General features: G+C 41.3%; 4 protein-coding genes across 5 annotated transcripts in view; 3 read left to right on the top strand and 1 right to left on the bottom strand.

Moving 5' to 3' along the window:
- MGAT4A (alpha-1,3-mannosyl-glycoprotein 4-beta-N-acetylglucosaminyltransferase A) overlaps window positions 1–736 on the top strand; it is a 78,523-nt gene extending 77,787 nt beyond the window's left edge. The window contains exon 16 of the mRNA XM_074169021.1: window positions 44–736. Coding sequence (XP_074025122.1) covers window positions 44–70 — 27 coding nt within the window. The 3' untranslated portion in view covers window positions 71–736. The remainder of the gene's footprint in view (window positions 1–43) is intronic.
- A 4,699-nt stretch (window positions 737–5,435) lies between these two features.
- UNC50 (unc-50 inner nuclear membrane RNA binding protein) lies at window positions 5,436–10,774 on the bottom strand. The gene is made up of 6 exons (XM_074155216.1): window positions 10,693–10,774; window positions 9,863–10,146; window positions 8,845–8,965; window positions 6,483–6,622; window positions 6,305–6,406; window positions 5,436–5,742 (listed from the first exon to the last, which is right to left on the bottom strand). The coding sequence occupies exons 2-6, from the start codon at window positions 10,140–10,142 to the stop codon at window positions 5,606–5,608; spliced, it is 780 nt and encodes a 259-aa protein (XP_074011317.1). The 5' UTR covers window positions 10,143–10,146; window positions 10,693–10,774; the 3' UTR covers window positions 5,436–5,605.
- A 147-nt stretch (window positions 10,775–10,921) lies between these two features.
- Window positions 10,922–14,253, top strand: COA5 (cytochrome c oxidase assembly factor 5). Its single transcript, XM_074149369.1, has 3 exons — window positions 10,922–11,023; window positions 11,457–11,540; window positions 13,553–14,253. The coding sequence occupies exons 1-3, from the start codon at window positions 10,922–10,924 to the stop codon at window positions 13,592–13,594; spliced, it is 228 nt and encodes a 75-aa protein (XP_074005470.1). The 3' UTR covers window positions 13,595–14,253.
- A 7,055-nt stretch (window positions 14,254–21,308) lies between these two features.
- The window catches only part of INPP4A (inositol polyphosphate-4-phosphatase type I A), a 133,288-nt gene continuing 131,737 nt past the window's right edge, over window positions 21,309–22,859 (top strand). Inside the window, exon 1 of one of the 2 annotated variants that reach the window (XM_074149356.1) lies at window positions 21,309–21,405. The gene's annotated coding sequence lies outside the window, so the exon portion shown is untranslated. The remainder of the gene's footprint in view (window positions 21,406–22,859) is intronic. The other variant, XM_074149348.1, reaches the window with a different exon arrangement.

Here is a 22,859-nt window from a genome sequence, read left to right as displayed (position 1 = left end):
AAACATGACTCCTTTTTTTTTTTTTTTTTATTTTCTGTTTCAGATTCATATTAAAAAGATTACAAACTGATCATGGAAATCTGCTTTAAAGGAAAAAGAAAGAATCCTTGAAAACTTTTCCTATAAATTCTGACATCCTTAGCAAGTCACGAATTGAAAATACTGAGCATGCACCTTATTCCAAATTTCTTTCATTTTCACTTGAACTCTACCTCTTGTGAAATCTACTGTAGATGAGAAGATTGTATTTACCCCTTCTTATCTGATCCATCCAGAAACTGATGCTCCACACTGATAACGTTCGTCTGAGGCCTAAGTTGTCCTCCACTTCAATGTGACTTTACCATCTTACGGTTACAGAACCCTGCTACGCTTAACCTGTACTATTTTGATAGTATAGTAATATAGAGAAGTTGTACATATTGTTACATTCCTTGAAGAAAGAAAAAAAAAATATAATTATTGTTAAATATGTTTTATGAAGGGGGTACTTTCGGAGTTCCATTTATTTTCTATAACAAGAACCCTCTTTTATAGACTGTCAGGGATATATATTAAAAATGTTAGGGATATTTAATTTATTAAAATAATTTGAGAAGTACATATTTTTATGCAGTAAAATTTTAAATTGATATAGTTTTTTTTATGAATTCTCTAGTTTAAGTTATCTTTCTACATTTTTCTTTGGAGATGCAAACATAAATTAATACCATATTTCAAATATACTGCCATGTTTAAAAAAAAAAAAACACCTAGATTAAGTTTCTAAATTATGTGGTTTTGTACACAGAATCTGAATGATGTTCAGAGGCATTACAGAGTTCTGAAGAGCATTATTCTTTGGGGCTATGAAATTCTACTATGTACAGTTTGTAGCCACATAAAAAGCATGCTGAAATGTCTTGTTTCATATTATGAACTAAATCTGCAGTGATTTTAGATGGGATCCATTGCATTTTAGAAGAATTTTTTCGATTCCAAACAGTTCTTTCTAAAAATCTTTGTAGACATTTCCTAGCCTGGACAAATTCATTTTCCGTACTGAAAGAAATGATTCTCCAGCTTTGCTTTGGAGTGACAGAACTTATCTTTTGTCAAAAGAATTAATGGTAATTAGATACATTTGATCCACAGAGGTCTCCTTTTAAAAAGTTCTGTTATTGCAGTGTTTATTTTTAGATACATTACAGTGAGTAGTTGCTCTTTATTTTTATTTTCTTCCATTGTTCAAGAACAAGGTTTCAGTTGCACCCCTTTATTGATCAGTGTAGTAACTTGCACTAACAGTTAATTTGGCCTCAAGTTAGTACCCTGCCTTTTCGTTTCAAGGGAAACAACAGTGAACTTAAATGAATCAGAAATTCGGTCAGGAACAGAAAGTGATTTGGATTAAATCTGGAGCAGAATTGTTGCAGTACTAATGCTGCCGCTGCTCTTAACAATCCTTCTGCTTAGGTGCTTGTGTGTAAGGACACAGGCATGGGAAGATTGAGGTCACCCAGTCAGAAACGGTCAGGAAGAAGAGAGGCAGAAATTCCTCTCTTTAATAGGAACAAAGTGCCTGATTGACACTGGAGGGGAGGCATCTACCCTGGCTTGGGGGTTCTCAGCTGTGCTATGAACCGACCTCCTGGAATGGACATCTTAAAAGCTGGTCCAATTTTCCCTGTGGAAGAAACCCCTCTGTTATCCCCAGCATCTTTGTGGTCAGGGCACAGATGCGCAAAACCTGTTGTGGCATCCCTGATCTACAGCAGGGATCTTGAATTTGTATCTCCAGCATGAAGGTTCAACTAATAGATTTGGCCTCTTTTCGCGACATATTTTTAAGGAGGAGGAGCCTAAACCTGACTCCTCAGTACTGCAAGCCACCACCGCCGGGATATAGAGTCAACCTGTCTTTTCTTCTGCCTTCTTGGAAAATGGTGTCATAGCTTTGACAGTTCAGCAATATTCAAGTTTAAGAGCTTAACTACTAGGTTAAGTGAGCCTAACCTATTGTGGTGCCACAGCCCAGTTCGTTACATGTATAACGCCATCAGATTATCACCATGCAGTGGCTTTTTATCACACGTTAGCTAGCAAAGGTCTAAGAAAGTATTTTGGTTTTCTTCTCAGCTGTGCCTGCGAATGAATGATGCAAGTAATTTAAACTATAGCTATTTATCACAATTTAGATTGCAGAAATATGTTAGGTATTGCAGTTTCTTAATATAAGTAGTTTTGCTGACAGCGACTTTCATCTTCCATGAGTTCAAAAGTTTACTGGTACCACTTATTTAAGCAAGCTGTGTGCTTATTCTCAAAGCATCACTGTTCCTGATGTTTCATAGTAGTTAAGATGAATCATTGCTAATATATCTAAATATATAGAGGCCTTACCATGTTGATTGCAGGATTCTGGTTAACAGTATATTTAGTTTTAAAAGTGTTGAGATGAAATTTATCAAAGACAACAAATGAACTAGTGCTTGGTAAAATATGTGAGGGTTTTTTTTCTGAAGATTGTTGCTTTTTTATTACGTTGTGCTATCAGGGGCTGGAAATACTCTGGGCTGCTTTAACACTTTACATTTTCCTGAGCTTATAGGCTCTCTAAATAAATGTGCCACATTAATACAAATTATGTTTTGTAGATTCAGGTGAATTCAGAGCTGGTGTAATCAGATAGTACTGCAAATTCGCTTGGAAATTCTGCTGAGATATAGAAAAAGCAGCAAAAATATTTTCTATTTAATTATCTCTGCATATAGCTGTTTTGGGCTTTCTACTTTTCAAATTCCAATCCCCAAGTCAGTGGTGCACGCCTCCTTCCTGGAATTATGGTGAAATAAGACTGCTTCGGCTGTTTGCCTCAACAATCATTAGCTCGGGCACTGTGTATGACTGGGTGTACTCCAGGGCTTGTGTCCTTTACACGTCTCAGCTGTAAGTTACAGTATTACCACAACAGTTCCTTTTGGCATCTTAAACCTATTACCTGATTTTTGGGATTTTTTTCCTACATGTATTTAAGTTCAAGTTATTTTTGTTGTGGCCTTAAAAATCCCCTCTAGGCCACTGAATCTTAATGAAATAATGGAAAGTGTTTCAAAATAAACTGTGTTATCCTACGATCCTATTAGCTCCTTGTGATGCTGTTAAAGCTTCAGAAAAGAGAGCTTCTGTGAAACCAAAGGCATTACCAGAAACCTTCATTATCTGGGCAAATTATTCATAGCTTCTTAGTGGATGCCAAACAGAGCGGCTGATATGAGCACTGGCTTTTCTGAGCGGATCAGGGTTGCTCTGGACAAGAAAACACAAGACAGTCAGTATAATCTCGCTTTGCTCATTCAGTGGGTAGTCTTGCTGGAAACTTTGTAAATAATGTGAACAGGATGTGATCCCAAATTAGCACTTTTTATTTTTTTTTTATTTAGAGGGTTTCTAAAGCACTGTATGTGGCTTTGCACTTTTGCAGGCATCTCAGCCATTTATTTGGATTGATAGGAAATATTTCTATAGATAGTTTTGTTTTTTCTTAACTGAAAGATGGCTTAGAAAAATTCAAACAGATAAACATATGATTTGTGGACCAATAAAAGACTGGACTCTCCTGTCATATCGCTGCTTGCCTACCTGTTTCAAAAGCAGTTTTTAAATACCTTGAGTCAGTTTAGAGCAAAGCAACTTTGCCCACGTGATACACGATTCCTTGAGTGGGCTGGAGTGCCATTAGTCTCTGGCAAACTTGAACAACTGTGTAACATTCTTCCTTCATTTTTTCCCAAGTATATTGTCATTTCAGTAATCTCTGGGGCTTTTTTTGTTGAAAATATTTGCTCCAAATGAAGTATTGTAGTAATTTGTAGTTTGCTTCCAACTTGGAAAATATTATTTTAGTTTTGTAGGGGAAAAGAAAGAATTAAATCTCTTCCAACCTTGCTCCCCTGAAATAAATTAACCCTAGGTTCTATATTTGTTCTTACTGGGATGTATTCTGAAAAAGCTAAAGCAAGTAACTATAGTAGAATGGGAAAACAAAAAACCTATGTTTTTAAATCATCTTTACAATCACCAGCATAATGCTGAGAAGCTATTAAACAACTGGTGTTTTCAGGCTAGCGTTGATTGCTGATGTAAAAAACACACCCTGCGCAGACCTGATTAATTAGTCTTTGAGTGTCACTTTTCAGACCTTAGTGGTCTCTTAAGGGTTTTGCTGATTTCTGCTCTGAGCAGCTAGAAATTAAAGTAACTTAGTTTTGAGAACGGTGAAGCCTTCTTTCAGGGGGACAAACTTCGATATCTCTAAAGGGAAGGTACGCAGGCCCCGAGTCCTTCATTGATTTTGAGGGCATCGCACCATAGGGCGCCAAATATGAAGTATTTTTACTGTTGAACTGAAGTCGGTGATTCCTGTTAGGGGACAAGGTGCACGGTTAGGCCGCAGCTGCCTGCAGGACGGGAGCTCAGGCTGTCAGCCAGGGTGGGAGCAGGGCCTGAGTGGAATCCTTCACCTTCCGTGGATCAGCAGCTTGGTGCTTTCCTTGTTAAAAGGGGAACGTTGCTCAGTGTCTGCTGAGAGGGGAACACGATTCTCTTCAAGCCTTAACAGTGGCTGAAACACACAGTACTGTAAGATGCACTGCCAGCATATTTGGTATTTTAAGATAAATATAGTTTTTCCTTAGAGATCAAATTCTAGTATTGAAATATTAAGTCTTACTGTAACCAGTTTACTCTTGCGTTGTTTTAGAAACTGAATCTTAGCGCTCATGTTTCATACTGAACATTCTGCTTTGGAAAGTTGTCATCTTCATTTTCTGGAAGGTATTGTTTGTGACAGTCAGTTTATCCTCCCGCCTTGTGGACTTTCCAGCTGCAGGCATCGCCACGAGCCCACCCTTGTAGCCAAACTTTACTTGTACTTCCCTTCCATGTTCATCAACCTGTCACTTATAGCGGTGGATGTAATAATACCCACTGGACTTCTAGAGATTGGGTTTAAAAACTTGCTGCTATATTTGGAAACCTGATATGGGTCATGTTAATTGTGCCTTTCATCGCTGTTTCTTCTGTGTGCCAGAGTTGTCCATGTATATTTGAAGTAGTTATTCAAATAAATCCGTTCTCAAGCTCTTTCATAAAAGGAGGGGACAGTTCTGTAGCTAGAGACAGTTGTTGCTTTACCGTTGCAACACGATGAAGATCCCTACTTTCACACCGTCCCAAAGGCAAGGTATTCCAGTATTATTCTTAAATAAAACTGCTTCTCAGTGTCACTTAAGACCCTCATAACGTAGAGCTTATGCCAGTACGTGCAAAATACCTGCAGTAAGAGTTATGCTAAATAGACTTGTTGCAGTTAAATTTAAGCTACAGAGATGTTCAAGTAACTTGTTTTTAGGAATGTACTGCAAAAGTATTTGAACAAAATTGCTAACGTGTTTACTGTTGTAAATATTTTAATAAAAAAAAAGGACACTTCAAACTTTTTTACACAATTATCTACAATAAAGAGAAATTTACAACCATTTACAAAATGTTCTTAACTTTTTCTTTACTGCCAAGACAGCTAAGATAAAAACAAAATAAACATTACATACATGAAGTCCTGGTTTTATTTCACTCTGTATTTATAAAAGGAACAAAGCATCTTGGTGAAGTTCCATCCGCATGCTAATGAGATCAAATAGAGCACGATGAGAAGTGCGAAGGGATACAAAAGAATAGCTGTGTTCTTCAAAAAGGGCAACGCTGAAAAAGAAGTAACGATGAAAAAAGTAAGAAGTAGTGCTCTTTCAAAAATGCTGCTTCATGTAGAGTGGCAAGGAAAAAGCAAGAAAAAATAGTACAGCTCTGCCAGCCTTGTTAGAAGGGCAGGTTTGTCATCTCTGCCCCGCTAGCCCTACTATTATCACAGATAAAAGAGTACTTGAGTTAATTGGTATAGGTATAGGAAACCTATTGTTTTACCTACAACTACAGTGTTAAACTCGCAATAGAATTTTTATCTGATGATGACATTTTGAAGTAGATTTCTAGAGGAACAAGAAAAACAAGCTGTGGTGCTACAGGTCTAATACAAGAAGGGAAGTGGGTATGGTGAATAGAACCTCTTTGGTTGAGGTGTCCACCCACCTGGAAACACAGATTGGTAAATTTCTATCAAACTTCTTTTACCACAAAGAAAGAATTACTTCAACACCCCAGCTAAGCCTCTGCTTTACAAATTAATAGAGTAAGATCAAATTAAGAGACTGAAATCATGCTCTTGTTTTTTAGTCAAACAAATAGAAAAGAAGTTGCCGTTACTTACCACTGTATCCTAGGAATGTCACATAGATGTAATAGCCAATTGCAATCAGCCATAATGTATTCCCAACAAAATACCCGATGACAGAGTCCGATATGATGACATCTGAAAGAGACAACTGCTCTCAGCTGTTTTGACAGAGCACGATTTTGAAGCAGAAAGCACAAAATATTCTACTTACAGTTGATGAAAAACAGCTGGATAAAATGCAAAATGACTAGAAGTGGATAGAAAGCGTTCAGATGAACATCAAAGGCGTATCCCCACTCCACGTCATAGTCTCTGCTCTGCTGCTTCACCAAGTACTTATTAGAAATGAACCTACCATGAGAAGGTATTTGAGAACGTTGTTAGTGTGAACTGATGAAACTGAGTGGCAAAAACGTTGGTTTGAGACAGTAACCCGTATGTGATCCTAACTCTCTACTCTGACAAAGCATCTGGGAGAAAAGAATTATGCAGACCAGGCTATCATTAAAACATTTATGTTAAAAGTATAATTACGTTCCTTGCATTCCCCCGAGCAGCTAAAATACACTGCTGGTAATACAGAAACAGATACATACAGATACAATTTATCAACGCAGCTACAAATTCTCAGGCAGTGTGCCACTTTTGTTTGTACACGCAGGGAGCTGACTTCAGAAAGGAGCTTGCACACCTCACACAGAGATGGCTCATTTCTGCTCTACAGAACCAGTGCCCCGCAAGGACAGGAGGAGGGCAAGCCCACGCTCTTGAGATGAGCCCATTCTTCTTACTGAAAAGAAGCGCTAACAGAACGCGCACTGCTTGCTGTTACAGTCCACAGAACAAGACTTGAGACTTAGTTTTTTTCTTCAGCTGAAGTTCTGCTGACATCAGAAAACGTATCCCTTTTAGAAGAGGAACAAGAATCATAGAATCACAGCATAGTTCAGGTTGGAAGTGACTTTAAAGATCACCTAGTTCCAACCCCCCTGCCATGGGCAGGGACACCTCCCACTAGACCAGGTTGCTCAAAGCCCCATACAGCCTGGCCTTGAACACTTCAGGGATGGGGCATCCACAGCTTCTCTGGGCAACCTGTTCCAGTGCCTCACCACCCTCACACTAAAGAATTTCTTCCTAATATCTAATCTAAATCTCCCCTCTTTCAATTTAAAACCATTACCCCTCATCCTACGAATAGAAGGGAAGTCAATGTAGTAGAAGAGAAGTCAATAGAAGAAGTCAATATATGCTCAGAAATAAGAAGTGAAGAGGCCAGAGCTTTCATGGTAGTTTCCCCTGACGTACGCTTTGTGCCAAGGGCAGGGTCAGAAAATGGCAGAGCTGGGGTGCAAGGTGAAACAAGGCAAGAAGGGGTTTAGACTCATTAGGAATGGGGGGAGCTTTTGAAAACAAAGGTGAGCCTGCACTGGAAGAAGGGACTTGAACCAAACTGGAGCCAGGCAACTGGTATTTAGGCCTGCAGGAAGCTAAGTAAAGGACAGAGGGAAATCAGCAGATGATGAAGTCTTTCTGGTGCAGCAGACTGCATCCAGAGTCACAAATTGCTGGAGGACGGAGGGAAGCATTACTATATGCTCTTCCCGAAACAATTTATGGATTGCTGTCCCAGACAGGAGTAGGTCAGATGGACCTTTCGTCTATCAGCTACAGTTCTTCAGTGTGCCTCATCCTGAATTTTGCAATTGCAAGCAGGAGTTCCTGAGGTCACTGTTTGAAAGGAGTCTCTCTCTTTTACGATCGGCATCAGTTTAAGATGTCAGCTCCATTACTAAGAACTCTTTTTAAGTGCCCTTACTTCCTTAAGTTCTTGGTAAAATAAAAATAATTCCTTCGGTGCCCTCCCCTTGCCACAGCGCAGAAACTGTGGCTTCCCTGTCCTGCTGCTGTGACTTGTTTCATGGTTCCCGTGCTGCTGGCAGGACACATCTGTAACGTGCTGAGATCCGGGTTATGATCTGACTCACTACTGCCTCTTCCCTTCTGTAAGTCTCTGGACATTACAGGATAAAACTGGCAGCGACTACCACCAAAGCAACAAAGGCAACATGCATGAAATAGAACAGACATTGCTCGTGGTGGAAATAGCTGCAATCTGCAGGAAGAAGCATGAGCCAATTGTATACTGCCCTACTGATGCCCATCATCATCCTCACGTGATTTACTTAAGCTTTACTTAAGGTGATTTACTTAACAGCTTTACTTAAGCTGTTCTAACAAAATAAGGAGTGAAGAATATTTTTTTTGTTGATCACCTCATTTTTGATATGGCATTATTGCTGAAGATTAACCAGCTCAAGAAGAAAGAAAACAAGCTGAAACGTTCCTCATAATACAGACTTTTTGAACATTCATCTTCTGCAGGAAATAGTAAAGAAAAAAAAAAAAGCAAAGCAATATTTTGAAACAATTACCACAACAGCACAAAACCTATAGTTAATACATGTTTCATAATTTTGTCCCAAACAGAGAACGAAGCTTCTTGCAAACAGCAGAGGACTATCCGTGTCCGAACAGCAATACTGAGCTCGGTTTCAGACATCACTACTTACCACATCAGAGTTGCAATCAGGAGGCCAACACCTACACAGTCTATGAATACAACCCAAAGTAACAGCTTTATTGTTTCAAAAAAACCCATGTCCAGCACAAATCCAAATCCTACAGTAGACACTGAAAGAAGAAAAAGATAATTAAAGTTAGCTGTGGAAAAGAAAGCATGAGATCTTAGATCAATATGTGTTGTTGACTATTATTATTATTTTTCTCCCTGAGACCTTCAGTCAAACAGATCATTTTTTTCCCACAAAATACTGGGTATAATGCAATTTATTCATAATATCATCCCTTTCACAGACTGGAGAACACTCATCTGTATGTGGGCTTAACGATATAGCAGCAAATTGTATTGCTCTGCCCAAACGATTTTTTGAAAATTCACACAATGCTACAATAGAATTTTGTTTTATAAAAGCTCCTTGTTAACCCAAACCATGCACGCGGTGATGCGTACTTTTATTTCAGAGTTAACAATTTTGATGTTATTAACAGCAATGTGCTACATAACGGAAGACTAAGATAATGCTTCTTACTGTGTTTTCACTTCAATCTAAAAATTACACGAGATGCTTTGTTTATAGCTTAATTCTGCAATATACAGAATTTCACTAGGGTCTTTATTGTAAAAACAGTATTTCGTGTGTAAAGTTCAGACAAAACACATGTTCAGTATTTATTAACTAAATCATTACTGTGTGGCAGGGGGTTTTATTACTGTTTCTTAAGTTACAGGGAACTACACAGTCTGAAATGCAATAGAAAATGAGTTGCAATAGAGAGACTAATTCAGGACTATATAGAATTAGTTACGCCTCCTCTGTTTTCTAATTCCCACCTTACCTTCCAAAAGGTTAGGCCGTTTTCCTGTATACTACTTTGATAAAAAGATGATCCATATGGATTGGTCCTTTTTTTTGTGTGTGTGTGTGGGCATGTGATTAGAAGGGCCACAATATTCATCCGTAAGCTTTCCCTCCCTCTCTTTTATGCTGCCTACTCCCCGGCACTCACCGCAGAGCCAGATACTGAGAAGTACTAAGAAAGCGGGATCATCTCTCGCCCATTGGTCCTTTGTCTGTTTTCTGTAGTGAAAGTTCCTATAAACCCTCTGTGGTGAAGTAAAGAGGTAAAGCATCTGCCAAAGAGCAAACTCAAAGTCCATCTGTCGGAAGTGGAAGAGCCTCCGCAGGTACTTGTAGCGTTTTGCCCCAGCTGTGTGCCTCGCAGCATCCCTGGGGCTCAGCACACCGTTGCCCTGGCTCCGGGAATTGACTGAAGTGGTTGGCAGCATTTTGCTAAAGGAGGAATTTCAAGACACGCGTTTGGTTTTGCGTAGAACGAGGACTAAAAATAAAAATCACACGGACACAGGCCACACCTGCAAGACCGAAGTTACAAAAAAACTACGCGCAGGTATAACCCATGACACTTACAGGCGAGTCCGCCGTGGCCGGGCAGCCACTCTGCTGACTGCCGGGGAGGCGACAAGCGGGGAACCTGGAGGAGTCAACTCTGTCCCAGGCCCGCGGCCCCATCTCCTCAGCCCCGCGGGGCTCCCTCCCGGCATCCCGCCTTCAAAAGCCACTCGAGGCCTTAAGGGTCGACGGGCTCCGCAGGAGGCGAAAGGCCGGAGCGGGCAGCTCAGGGCAAGGGATGGATTACCGGCCTTACCGCTTTGCCGTTCAGCCCGACACCCACCGCCCGAAGCGACCCCTGTCGCACCCTAACACCCCGCCCCACAAACAGCCGCCGCCGCCACCCCCTCAGCGGGAAACGCCGAACCCCCTCCTTCCCTCCTCCCAACGGTCGCTCCCCACCAACGGCCGGGCTCACGCCCTCACCTGCCGCCCCGGCCCGCAGCGCAGCGCGACCCCCGCCTCGCCCAGCGCCGCCGCCACCTTCCGGCAACGTCGTTGGCGCAGGCGCTCCGGTTCCCTTCCCGGTGCCGCCCCGCTTCCTTCCCCTCCCCGCCGGAAGCGGCGGCAGGGCTCCGGGCGCCAAGATGGCGGCGGCCACGGGTAGCGGTAGCTGTGTAGGCCGTAGCGAGGCGTAGAGCCGGCCCTCGCCGTCATGCCTAAGTACTACGAGGATAAGGAGGAGGACGGGCGGGCCTGCGGGGGGGTGAGGGAGGATCTGCGGCAGTGCCTGCTGGAGAGCCCCTGCGTCCTGCAGGTGAGCGCTACCGCCCTCCCGGCAGAGAGCCCCGTAGCCCTCAGTCTCCCTCGGGTCAAATCCTGAGGGAAGCGCGCCCCGAGGCCCGCTCCCCGGTGCGCCAGGCGTACGGGAAAGTGCCCTCCGAGGCGGCACCCGCGGCCCTTCCCGGCGTGAGGGGTGTCTTCTGGCAGGGGAGAGCCCCGCTCTTCCCCGGGCTCGGGCCGGGTCGCGGCGACCTCCCGCTGGCCTGAACCGGCCCTTTCTACTTCATCCCTTTCAAGCCTGTTAATTGGTGTTATAACCAGGTCAAGAAATTATAACTTCAGAAGAAAGCGCAAGTCGCCATGCCACAGCAAAATCCCCAGTGAACCTGGTTTGAAGCATTTTGGTGTCTCTTTGACAAGCTGCGGAAATCCTTTAAGGTTTTAATGCTTTATTTTTCATCTAACAGGAAAACAAAAGCCCTAAGCAATGCTTGAGGGAAGGACACTGTAGGAGTTTGCAAATGACATTTTTTGCATGCAAAAGATCAATGGTAAGTGTTTGTGGTGTGTTTTTTTGCTAGTGGCCTGGATGCTTTCTGTCCTCTTCCCTGTTGTCTGAAGAAAGCCACTTTAGTTCAGTAAAACCCATGTCATTAAGCAGAACAGGTCTTGCCTTTGAATTCCATTTAAAATATGGATGTTGTACACTGTTCTCATGAGAGTGTGAACAAGACGGGCAAAAAAAAGCATATTTAAATTCAGTTAGGCTTAGCATATGACATATTAATGAGGTAGGTATTTTTACCTTTTTTTTTTTTTTAGTAAAGCTTTGGTGCAAACAATATTAGTAGATCAGGTAGTTGTAGGATATTGGCAAGCTAGTTTTTGTCTATCAACAAAGAACATTTAAGTGAAAGAGGTGACCTACTGAATGAGATTTCTTATGTACTTCAAGTTTCTTGGTATTCATCAGTTTTCTTGGAGGACTTGAATTCATGATAAAGAACGATTTGGGTTTTTTTTTTATAGTGAGCTACCAAATATGGTTGTGAGAAGCCAGTTGTAAAAATGTAGTTAGATAAAGTTTCCCCAATTTTGATAGGAGTTCCTTGTTCAGAAATGTCTTGCTTTTGTTTCCATAACACTTAAAAATAGCTAAGATGTGCAGGGTTCGTTTTTATTTTTAGCCAATGTGGTACACAATGAAGAATATACAGCTGAAACAGTACCTAAAATTTTTCTTCCATTCTGTATTTTTGCTTAAGTCATAGAGGCTTTTTGTGCCTCTCCTATACAAACTGTATTAATCCATAAAGTGACAAATAATAATTTTTGTGGACAGGAAAAAATGCTGTGTATTTCATGCTTGAAATACCTATTTGACGTGGTAGTAATATATGTATCTCCAGATGATGGGCCTGTATTTCTGCTGTAGATTGTGAAGGGAGCCTTATGAAACTAAGTTTCATGCAGGAAGAGGCCTGGCACTTGTATGATTCTGTTTAAGTGCTCCAAATTTTAAGGCTGAAGAATGACCTTTTTTTGTCCCGTTAACTCTAAATTTCAATAATTGTTCTCTGCCAAATTTGCTACTTGGTATAATGGTGAGGCTTAAAGAGTATTTAAAAACAAGTTAGACACTAAATGCAGACGTAACTTACAATATGCCAAAATCGTTAGGGATTTTACCTAGATGCTGCTTTTTTTTATAAGGAAATACAATCTCTTATTAGAGGAATAAACTTTAGTACATTTCAGATATTAAAGTAGGAACAGGGTTTAAAGTGGAAGCTGCTTGGTTATTTTGTGCCATCTTGCAGTTTAGCTCTTTACAAATGCTGCTGCAGTTCAGAATGCTGAAAAAGGGTTAGTCAGGTGAGGTAAAAGATACCTCCTCAATGTAATATCTGAATATGGCTGAATTGCAATTTGTAACTGCCATCTTCAAGACTGACTATCTAAATTCAGAAGAATTCTCCCAAGGTCAAGGTATTTTTTTCTGCTGCACTAGGAAAGAACTTGCAATTTGGCTTCAGTAAGAGCTGTATGATAGGTGTAATTTCAGCTTTACTGCCATTTTTTGCCTTCCATTAATTGCTTTTTTTGTAACCGCCAAGAAGAAACTAAGACTTTTACAAACTGAATATTATGTCAATTTTTAGTGATATTTTTTTCAGACACTTGTTGTATTTAAATTATCCCTGTCCTCACTGACATTTGCAGTGACTCCCACTTCAACCCAATCTGAGGATGTGCATTACCTTTTTTTATGTGTTCCTTGCCATCCCAGTATGCTGTTTTGTCATTTGTGGTGTTACGCTGTTTATTTCACATAAAATTATCACATAATTTTGATTCTGTGTGAGATTTAAGGTAATACAATGTCTGTTTCCTTGAAAGAACCCTATGACTTGTTGGCTACATCACTAATTTTCTTTACAGTGACTTCTGCTTTATTCTATGCTTTCTTCTGATGTTACAAAGTGCCAAGATGCATAAGAACTCTATAAAATATTTCTTTTTGCAAAATGTATGTTTTTAATATGTTGACTTCAATTTTCAGTTGGATACCAGGGCAAGATTCCGAGGAAGGAAGGGATACTGAAGTCCTTGTGAAGAGACCCAGCCATGGGAAATCGGGGTTCATCGGCACTTTAAGCAAAACAAGAGACTAAAGTAAGATGATTGTATCTGCTGCATCCTTTCATGCAGTATTTTCCTATAAGGTGTCTACTCCTGAGTATTCCGATAGATTCACCTGGATGTGCATTTAAATGTTAAAAAGAAGGCAAGCATAAAACTGCAGGTTCTGGCCAAAATGGGTACTTGTCACACACTTGAAATAAAATATGTAAAATCCAGAGTAAGCTGCAGAAGTTATCATTCTGTTTTGAAATGAAGTTGTCTTTTGTGTTTTTACTGATTCTGATCATGTTTTACTATTACAAATAGCACAAGATACGGAACAGGGTTCATTCGATGGTATCCCAGAGGATACCTCAAGTAGTGCTCTTTTCAGAGATGACTGAGTTGGTCAAGGTTGTGAAATATATGTGCGAGCTGCTTCCTCCTCAGTACGTTTGTCACCCAAGAAACCTGCACTAATAGGTAGGAGTGGCAATGTTTTTGCAGTGCCACCTGTACAAGGATGGTGTCTCTTTCTTCTTGCTACCAATTCCTTTTAATGTGATGACTGATGTACATGGGAATTAACACATTCTGCTCCTGTTGAACAACTAGATTAAAATTTGTTTGCTCTAAATTAAAACGTCTGATTTATCTTTCAGCCTTCTCATTGTATCATCACAAGTACAAGAGAATTACAGCATTATTCTAGTCAGTGACTTCAAAGCTTTATGCCAAGGTGTAGCTAATCGTGTATCTTTGGACAAGGGAGGAGAGGATTCCTCAGGCCAACAGTTAAGGGCACCATGGCTGCTATTACTGTGTTCTAGAAGTATGTACAACAGCATTTAAGTTCCTCTGAGATGACCCTGGATGATCTTCCTGCATTATTTTCCCAGCAAATGTGTAAATACTAATCCAAACATATGTACAAATGAGGGATGATGATCTGGACTTTATTGTGTTTATCAGAAATTGTGCTCCACAAATTTACTTTGTGGGCATTTTTCTTGTTTTCACTTTGTCACTTCTCTCTGAATTCTTTGGTTACATTTATGGGTGTAAAATGTTCAAACTGACATTCATATTCCTTCAAATTGTTTCTGCTGTCTACTTAAAACTATCTCTTCCTTTAGAATTTTTTTGTGCTTAAGTCAAGTTTTATATAGTGTCATAAGTCATAAAGCAGCTGCAGTGAAAAAGCAAAGAAATTAATAGGTAAGAGATACAATTAATACTGTTTTGCTTTCCTTTTTTTTCAAGGATGACTGTGGCAGATCTATGTGTAGTATGACTGTTTTTGAGACATAAATAACGTCTACCGATTAGTCTCTAGGGCCCCACCCTGGTAAGGAAGCGGGATTCATGGGAGTAACAAGCATTAAATAGTGCTTAGACTGTGACTGTGGCCAGTACTTACTAGTTCTGTTTAAGAACTCGTTCCTGAAAAATACTTCTTTTTCCTTCCTTCAGTGTTTCTATCTTCTTCTCTGCCTTTTGAAGCCTTTAAGAAATAAATGGTAGTGTAGCTCTTACATGCAGAAACTCAAATAACTTCAGACAAGCTGGTTAGAAACAAGATTAAGAAACAGTGAGAGGGGAGAGAGTCGTAATAACTTCTTTTCTTGGCTAAAGCTTGTAGCCATGTGGCTGATTTACATTTAGTCTGAACAGATGCGTGCAAGGCTCACTGTTGGTAAAATTGATGACTTCAGTGAATGAGTGCATATTGATTATTTAGTTGTCTGTCTTAAACAACTGCTCTGTGACCACTGAAAGTGTGTTTATATTCCTTATATGTGTAGGATTTTATTTTTGCAATCATAAATCAACACCAATTTCACATTTTGATGTTCTGTTCATCATGTGAAATCTAGTTCATTTGTTGAAGTACTGTAAACATCCTTTGTTTTCCACAGCCTAGTTACTATATTATGTCTTTATGTATACTACAGTGATAAATTGATGTAATGTCTGTAAGAGTATTCTTTACTTAGCACTCTAATTTCAAAGTATTACTCGCAAGGCGTCTCCATGGGGAGAAAAAAATTTAAAAAAAGGAGTAAAAATAAATTTGAAGGTACTTAGCAGGTAATTAAATGTCAGTTAGAGAGAAGAGTGGGAATAGCGCGTGGATTTGGTTGTCAAGGGCTCTTCCATGGTCTGCCCTGCCGCAAGGGACCGTAGGCTTGATGGTTCAGGTGGTCTATTCCTTTTTCAGCAATAGTCGCTAAGCCTCAACTAATGGTGCTGCAGGAACCACTTTTGGGAAGGAGCAGACAGTTAACAGATCATAGACAGATAACCAATTAAAATTATTTTTAGTAATTGGCTTGATCCAGTGGAGGTCAAGTATTAAAATTAAATGCAGTGTTTGCTACTGGATATTTAGGATTTAATAATTAATTTAATAGAATACCTGTATTATTTGATCCAATAGAGTCTTAGTGTCAAAACTTCCTAATGGTTTACTAAGCTATCTAGGACAGTATAAAAATACATATAATATGTATCAAAATACTGACTTGCTCAAGAGACTATCATTGTTCACTTCCAATATTGCATAACATAATATTCTGTCTAAAAATGACTTATTATATAATTGCCTTGGGACTTTGAGCACTGTCCTACTTGAGAGCTATTAATGTTTCTTGTGTGAAAAATGATTTGTTTCATTAATGGAAAGCCCTAAGCACTATAAATTTGTGTGTCTGATTCCACCTTTTTTCCTAATATACAGAATGTTTTTATTTTAATATATTGGTATTTTTAAGTCTCATGCCTTGTGCTACACCGCTGGCTTTTATTAAAAAATACATATTTCTGGTCTATGGTAGATTTTGCAAGAGTGAACATGTAATGTACTTGAATCTGTGAAATTGGACTGCTGAGGACAAAAGGTTGAAATGGCACCAAAAGGTTTTTACTGGCTTTAGAATCACAAATCACAGTGCTAATAATTTGTATTGAATAAGTACAGGAAGAAACCGGTTTGCAAAAACCTTTCACTGCTGCTCTAATTTCTCCCATTTGTTTTACATGGTGGCAGAATCAAAGGGCGCTGAAAGCTGTCAAGATTCACATGGCTCCATCAGTGTTAGGATCTGTCTGTGTTACCGCATCTAGTTTCTTCAATTAACGTGTTCTCTCCGTGGTCCAATCCTGCAAACATGTCGGTATTTACATAGCTGTAAACACATATTGCAGAACGACTCACATGTTTATTACGATTAAAAATAGGCCACAGTCATTTACTCTGGTTTGAAAATTCTTTAGGTCGTTAACTCTGTTCTTTCAAGTTAGTATGCAGCGATAGGCATATTGTGTAAGCAGAATCTGTTTAATGAAGGCCCATGTGTACAACTATTGAAAAATGAGATAAAGGGGTTGGCATTTAACAAGTATGCATGCATTTATTGTTTAAGTTATGCCTCTAAAAAGGAAAGACAAAGCATCTTAAAAAAAAAAAGCCAAAAAACTTTTGAAAGCTTTTTGCTTCTGGAATGTGTGCATTCGTATTACAAAGAGCTTCATTGTTCACTGTTTGGCATAAGAAATTGGTTGTGTATTCTCTCTTCACTTTCAAGTTTCTGGGGAGTAGCAGGTTGGATGATATGCTGCTTTTCAAAGTAAACTTTTAAAATAATAATATTATTTCGGTGGAAGCCTAGAACAAACTAGACTGACACCTACTCATAAGAAGAGCACTAAGTGAAATCAGCTTCTAAAAATGCAGCCACAGAATGTAGGTGGTGAGCAGTGTCTGTTGTTAAGCCTTTGGTTGGAAAACTTAGAAATACAGACTATAGCCGCTTTGTTGACATGACAAATTTCACAAGTACTCATGCTGCCTTAGCACTTGATATCTAGTCATTTAGAATACGTGTGTTTATTCTAAATGTATCTCATTGCCTAAGCTGAAGAGCATGACAGAGTTTGATTTCCATCATAAACTGTAACTGACAGAATAGTAACCAAAAACTTTAAGATCCTTTCTCCATTTTCTTTTTCCAAACATGCATGCTGAATTGTTTGTTTCTGGCATGGTTTTGCTGCAGGTATCTTCAGAAAATTATTAACCAGTTATTTCTGGAAGTGGTGCACTCAACAATGACTCGATTGAGTCACTGTAGGAAGAAAATTCTGTAAACATAGCAGCTTCCTGAAGTGGACTAAGCTTTGTTTTCAGAATTTACAGTAGGTTGATTAATAATGTCCTTAAACATTGAAAGAAGAACAAGAAGTAACAAGATTATAATTTTGATAGCTGCTTAATGATACCAGTAGCAAGTGATGTATTTCAAATAATAATGTATTTCAGTAGATAAACATTGAAATTACTTTTTATATCACTCTGAGGTTCGTTTGTCCTGATGAAAGCTTTCATGTGCCGTATTCTTTCTTTGCGTGTATGTACTAATGGGCTGTGGTGAAATGGAAAGATAGAATTTCTTAAAGATTTTTAGTAACAGAGGAAATGATACAAGTGAATCTCTGTGACTTAGATATCCAAAACTGTTTTTGCAATATTGCTACTATTGCTTTAAAAAGAGCTAGGGAAAAAATAGTGAATATAGAAATTGGTTTGTGGTTCATAAGTTCCAATGATAAACTGTGCAATTGTAAAACCTTGTTGTCCCTTGTTATCGTGAAGTATGAGGAATATAGAAATTTTCTGTCAGTTTATGGCAGGAATTTTTAAAGGCTTTTTTGGTGGGGAAAGTTTTGAAGCCTTGCTGGTACATAGGTACATATTTGTTAGATATTGCTTGTCTCAGGCTTTTGATTTTGTATCAGCTGTACGTCTCTACTGGCTGTAGCAGGTTGGTTTCTGGAAATCTGGGTGAGAAGAAATCTGTTCTAGGTCATGGGATTGCTAGCATAGTGGGGAAGATGAGGGTAAATAGAAACTGATTATCACTTGTCTAAAATTTTGCATTGCTCAATATAAAGACAGAGGCCACATAAAGCCCTTCATCGGCTGAGACTGGATGTCCAGTGAGGTGTCCCTGTCTTCCTGCTTCATATTGGCAATTAAGGTAAGAGAGTTTAACGACCTTCATGTAGTCTGACCTCCTGTGAAGGTTAAGTTTTTATGCTAGAGAAAGGCATAAAATGTAATCTACGTCTTCATCTGATAGTATATTTCAATAGCTAGTAATCCCTCTGTTAAAAGCGCGTGTCTCTTTTGTGATTAGAATTTGAATTCAGCTTCCACTTACAGGAAAATGGGAGGGGATGGCTCTGCAAAAGAGCTCAGTAGTATCTTGTATTTTCTCAGAATGCATTTAAAACTAAAAAAAAACCCACTCTCTTTTTTGATGAAATGCCTGGATGACATCCTAAAATCTTGTGTTATGCCTGTCTCTTCCTTAGTTTCCTCACAAATTTGTAATCTTCTTTTAAGAAGGAGATAAACCCTTGTTACGGGTTTTTTCAATGATCTGTAAGTGGATAAAATCCCCTCTTCTTTCTTTGTATGCTATTGATTGTGCATCCAAGATGCATGTCACATTTTGTTACAGTACTAAGTTGGGATCTCATGTTCAATTCCTTGTCCATTATGACCCTGATGCCTTTTTCAGAGTCAGTAATTTTTCAGTCTACTCTTTTCCCAGTGTTCAGGGTTCAGCTTTGTAGTCTTTTTCTGGATGTATAACCTGAGATTTGGCTATAAAATAATAATAAAAATAAATAAATTTGAACAGTATGCTTTATTAGCTGTTCCAGAACTCTTACGTGATGGCCCAGTTCTTTTGTTTCCCATGGTGCCAGCTTTTGTGTTGTCCACAAATACGATCAGCAGTGAGCTTGTATATGCTTCCACATCTCTTCAGGAAAATCTTGAGTAGTCTTAAACCTGGTAGTGGTCCCAGGGCAGCTTTCCAGGTACCTCTGCTCAAATACAACTCCCCTCTGACAATTAGCTTTTGAGGTTTGTTACTTAGGTTTTCTTAATCAGACAAATCTGTAATCTTACCAAAAAATGAAGAAAGTGGAAAAACCTGCCCACCCTGTCTGTTCCTACCCCGTTGGCTTTTCTCTCCTTTTTCTTTTTTTTTTTTTTTCCTCCCTGCCTGACCCAGAGTGCTCTGCCTTCAAGTGACCTGGTTGTTCTCTATGTCCTTCCTCGTTGCTGGTGCAACACACGCGCCTTCGGGTCTGTTGGGGTTTAGTGCTGTTTCATTTTACTGGGTGAACATCAGTGGTAAACACTGTTCTTCCAGGACCCTTGGTGGGGAGTTGTCCAAACCTGCTGTTTTTTAAAAGGTTGTTATTATTGTTGATGATTATTAAAATTGTCATCAGCTACAAATAAGCTACAATGTTTTGTGCTTCTTAACCCTGTCGAACTCTGTATTCAAACTGAAGGGTGCTAGTGACAGTGTCGCCTTGCTTTCTAGCCTGTTCTGGCCAAGTATATTTAATATTTTTATGAGAGGGTGGCTTTAAACTTGCATGGCATGCAGAGGAGCTCCTATTTTCTGTCTCTGTTTAAAAACATGGCATGGTTTGTTACCTTTGTGCTAAACTATGACCAAAGATAAATGTTAAAAATCACGTTTGACTAGGCATTGAAAATAAGCTCTCCTCTGTAAGTTCTGATTTTTTTTTTGAAACGGAAGTGCTTGGATCAGTCCTGTCACACTGCTAAAAATGGAGTTTCACCACTGACAGGTGGAAAGAAAAATGAAAAATTCAGGCTGCGTCTCCTGGCTTCTCCATCCAAACTCAGATCAAATTGAGGACTTGAGCTGGCAGCTTCCAGCACTGGGGAACTGCAATAGGCAAATTAAAATTCTTACACTAGAGTGGTGTTGGGACTGACTCAACTGGTAGTTGGCAGCGATCCTCTGCAGATCATATACAGTTGGCTGGAGGCATCCAGATAAGTGTGTCTGTGTGTGTCTCACCAATTCCCTCCTTCAGCGTCTTCCCTGCACGCAGGCGCCCCTCATGAACCTCCTGGGAGGTCCCGTGGGGCGTCTTTTGGGTAACCTGTCTGCTCTTTGGCATTTGCGCAGCCTCTAAAAATAATACGTTGAGCCAGGGCTGGACTGGGCTGCCTTCTTGCATTCTTTCAAATTACACTTAACGCTGCTGGGGTAAGTTAAATCCCTCACTGTTAGGAGCGCGGTATGGAAATCGGTTAAGAAATGGTGCCCAGACTCCAGCTATACAGCAGTTTCAAGAAACTGGTTGAGCCAGCCATCAAGCAACTTGAAGAGTGGATGATGACTAAGGATGAATGGACGAAACGTGCTGACATTCTTTATTGTAAAAGAAACAATCCGGATTATTGTCTCGAATCAGCTTCATAGCTGTGATGTGGCAACTTCTCACGACACTTCTTTCTCGAAATCCCCAATTCCTGGCTGCAGGTGATGGTACAAGAGCATCCCTGTTTCTGTATTTTTTTGCATCCTTTGCAGTGGGAGATGACAAAGCACGAAAATCAGGCGGCTTGCTCGCTGTGAGGCCGGAAGGCGAGCCTCGGGTAACCGGAGGCTTATTGAAAGCCGGCTTATTTCAGCCCCGCCGGGAGGGCGATGCCAGCCTCGCTGTGCCCGCGCCTTCCGTCCCCGTTACACGCCGTACCCCTCCTCCCCGCCCACCTCCCGCAGCGGGGCCCGCCGGTGGCGGCGGCGGCGGCGGGGGGCCGGGCCCAGAGGCGGGGCGGGGCCGCCGCTCCCGGTGCCGTCACGAGCGGGCGGGCGGGCTCCGGGCCGCCAGAGCTGCTCGGGGTGCGGGGCCGGCGGTTGTCGCGGGGCGGTTCCCGGGGCTGCGGAGGTAAGCGAGGGGGAGCCAGCCGGGGAGCTGCCCCTCCGCCGCCGCGCTCCGGAGGGGGGAAGGCGCGCCGCTGGGGCCGCCGGCTCTGGTACGGCTGAGGCGGGAGGCGCCGCTGGCATGAGCGGTGGCAGGGCGCGCGCGGGGGGGGCGGCGGTTGGAGCGGTGGCAGCGCGCGCGGGGGGCGGCAGTTGGGCGAGGGGCAGCGCCGCCACCCCCTACTCGCTAGCCGTCGCCGCTGAGAGCGCCCCGTCCCGGGCCGCGCACCGCCGAGCCCCAGTCTCGGTGACGGGGAGGAGAGGCCCCGGCGGCCGGGTTTGCTTCGTGCCGCGGCGCGGTTTCGGTCCTCTGTTGTTGTCATCTGCAGCGCGGTGCCGCGTTTGGCGGCGTTATTGGGTATGTTGTTACGCGTTTATCTGTTCTTGAGGTTCGTCCTGAGCGTCCGTGAGCCGTGCCGGGTATAAATAAGGGCGTATAAACAGCTGTCGGGGGAAGAGATGCAAAAGCGAGCCGTCAAAAAAAGGATGATGTTGCTTTTAATTTGTTATTTGAGTGGGCGCTCGAAAGCTCCTGCGCGTTCCTGTTTCCAGGTATTTTTTATGAGATCTGTTCTTTTCAATATTAGCCGGGACGCTTCTTTTACGGCTTTGCGCTGTGGCGTGGGTTTGCCAAACAGCGGGGCTGGCAGGCCCTGCGTCCCTGAGAAATTTAGTGATCTGCCGTGTTTGTGGTTGTGGTGGCAGGGTGGCCCCGAGGTGAGGTGGTGTGGTTGGGGCCATAAGTAGCGCTGCATCCTCCACACCTGCACGCTTTCAAACTCAAAAAGAGTCACGGAAACACTTGTGTGGGCAGTAGGCCACGTCCTGAGGTGGGATTGTCCCTTCAGGGGTTGCTAGCAGAAGCGTGAAAAAGTGAAGATGGGAGGGTGCGATCGTGGTTGCTGTCTGGTGATGCGTGGTGCACCCGTGCTCCCTGGTGAGCTCTGCTTTTTTGGCAGTGATGCCATCGTTTGGGGAATAGGGATTGAAGAGGGCTTAGGGAGCAAAGTGCGCTTGTGGATAGTGGTAGGATGTTTAAGAACATTTAACCTCCCTTAATTTATTCCAGACCAACTTTTATGATTCCCTTCCCATGTTGAGAAGCCTTAAAAGGAAACAGATTTTATGTTTATTTTGGTGCATATTTCAGATTTTTGCCCATTTATTAAGCTAGAATATGGTTGTGAAATACAGCAGAATCTTTGCGCTACCTTTGCAGTACTGATGCACCGTCATCTGTTTCACGTGGCTTTGACGGAGCAGTGCAAGAATGAACTTGTAACTTTGTGCCAGTGGCATACATTTATCCCCATACAATGAGCAAAGTCAATATATGCTGGTCAAAGCTCAGCTTGGATTGCATGTGCTGTATAGACGCTAGAGAGGCTTTTGCCTGGGCAGCCAGGCACTGTGTTGACG

This window comes from Numenius arquata, chromosome 1 (genome assembly GCF_964106895.1).
Source record: "Numenius arquata chromosome 1, bNumArq3.hap1.1, whole genome shotgun sequence".
Taxonomy (NCBI): domain Eukaryota; kingdom Metazoa; phylum Chordata; class Aves; order Charadriiformes; family Scolopacidae; genus Numenius; species Numenius arquata.
The sequence above is the reverse complement of the archived record's forward strand: the minus strand, read 5'-3'. Positions and strand labels throughout refer to the sequence as shown.

What these genes read in the sequence shown, in the direction of transcription:
- COA5 (XM_074149369.1), top strand. Translation starts at nt 10,922, where the DNA reads ATGCCTAAGTACTACGAGGATAAGGAGGAGGACGGGCGGGCCTGCGGG. An exon ending in AGAGCCCCTGCGTCCTGCAG is followed by an intron (nt 11,024 to 11,456) that starts GTGAGCGCTACC and finishes TTCATCTAACAG; the next exon opens with GAAAACAAAAGCCCTAAGCA. An exon ending in TTGCATGCAAAAGATCAATG is followed by an intron (nt 11,541 to 13,552) that starts GTAAGTGTTTGT and finishes TTCAATTTTCAG; the next exon opens with TTGGATACCAGGGCAAGATT.
- UNC50 (XM_074155216.1), bottom strand. Translation starts at nt 10,142, where the DNA reads ATGCTGCCAACCACTTCAGTCAATTCCCGGAGCCAGGGCAACGGTGTG. An exon ending in TCTCAGTATCTGGCTCTGCG is followed by an intron (nt 8,966 to 9,862) that starts GTGAGTGCCGGG and finishes TTCTTCTTTCAG; the next exon opens with TGTCTACTGTAGGATTTGGA. An exon ending in CTGATTGCAACTCTGATGTG is followed by an intron (nt 6,623 to 8,844) that starts GTAAGTAGTGAT and finishes TTCTCATGGTAG; the next exon opens with GTTCATTTCTAATAAGTACT.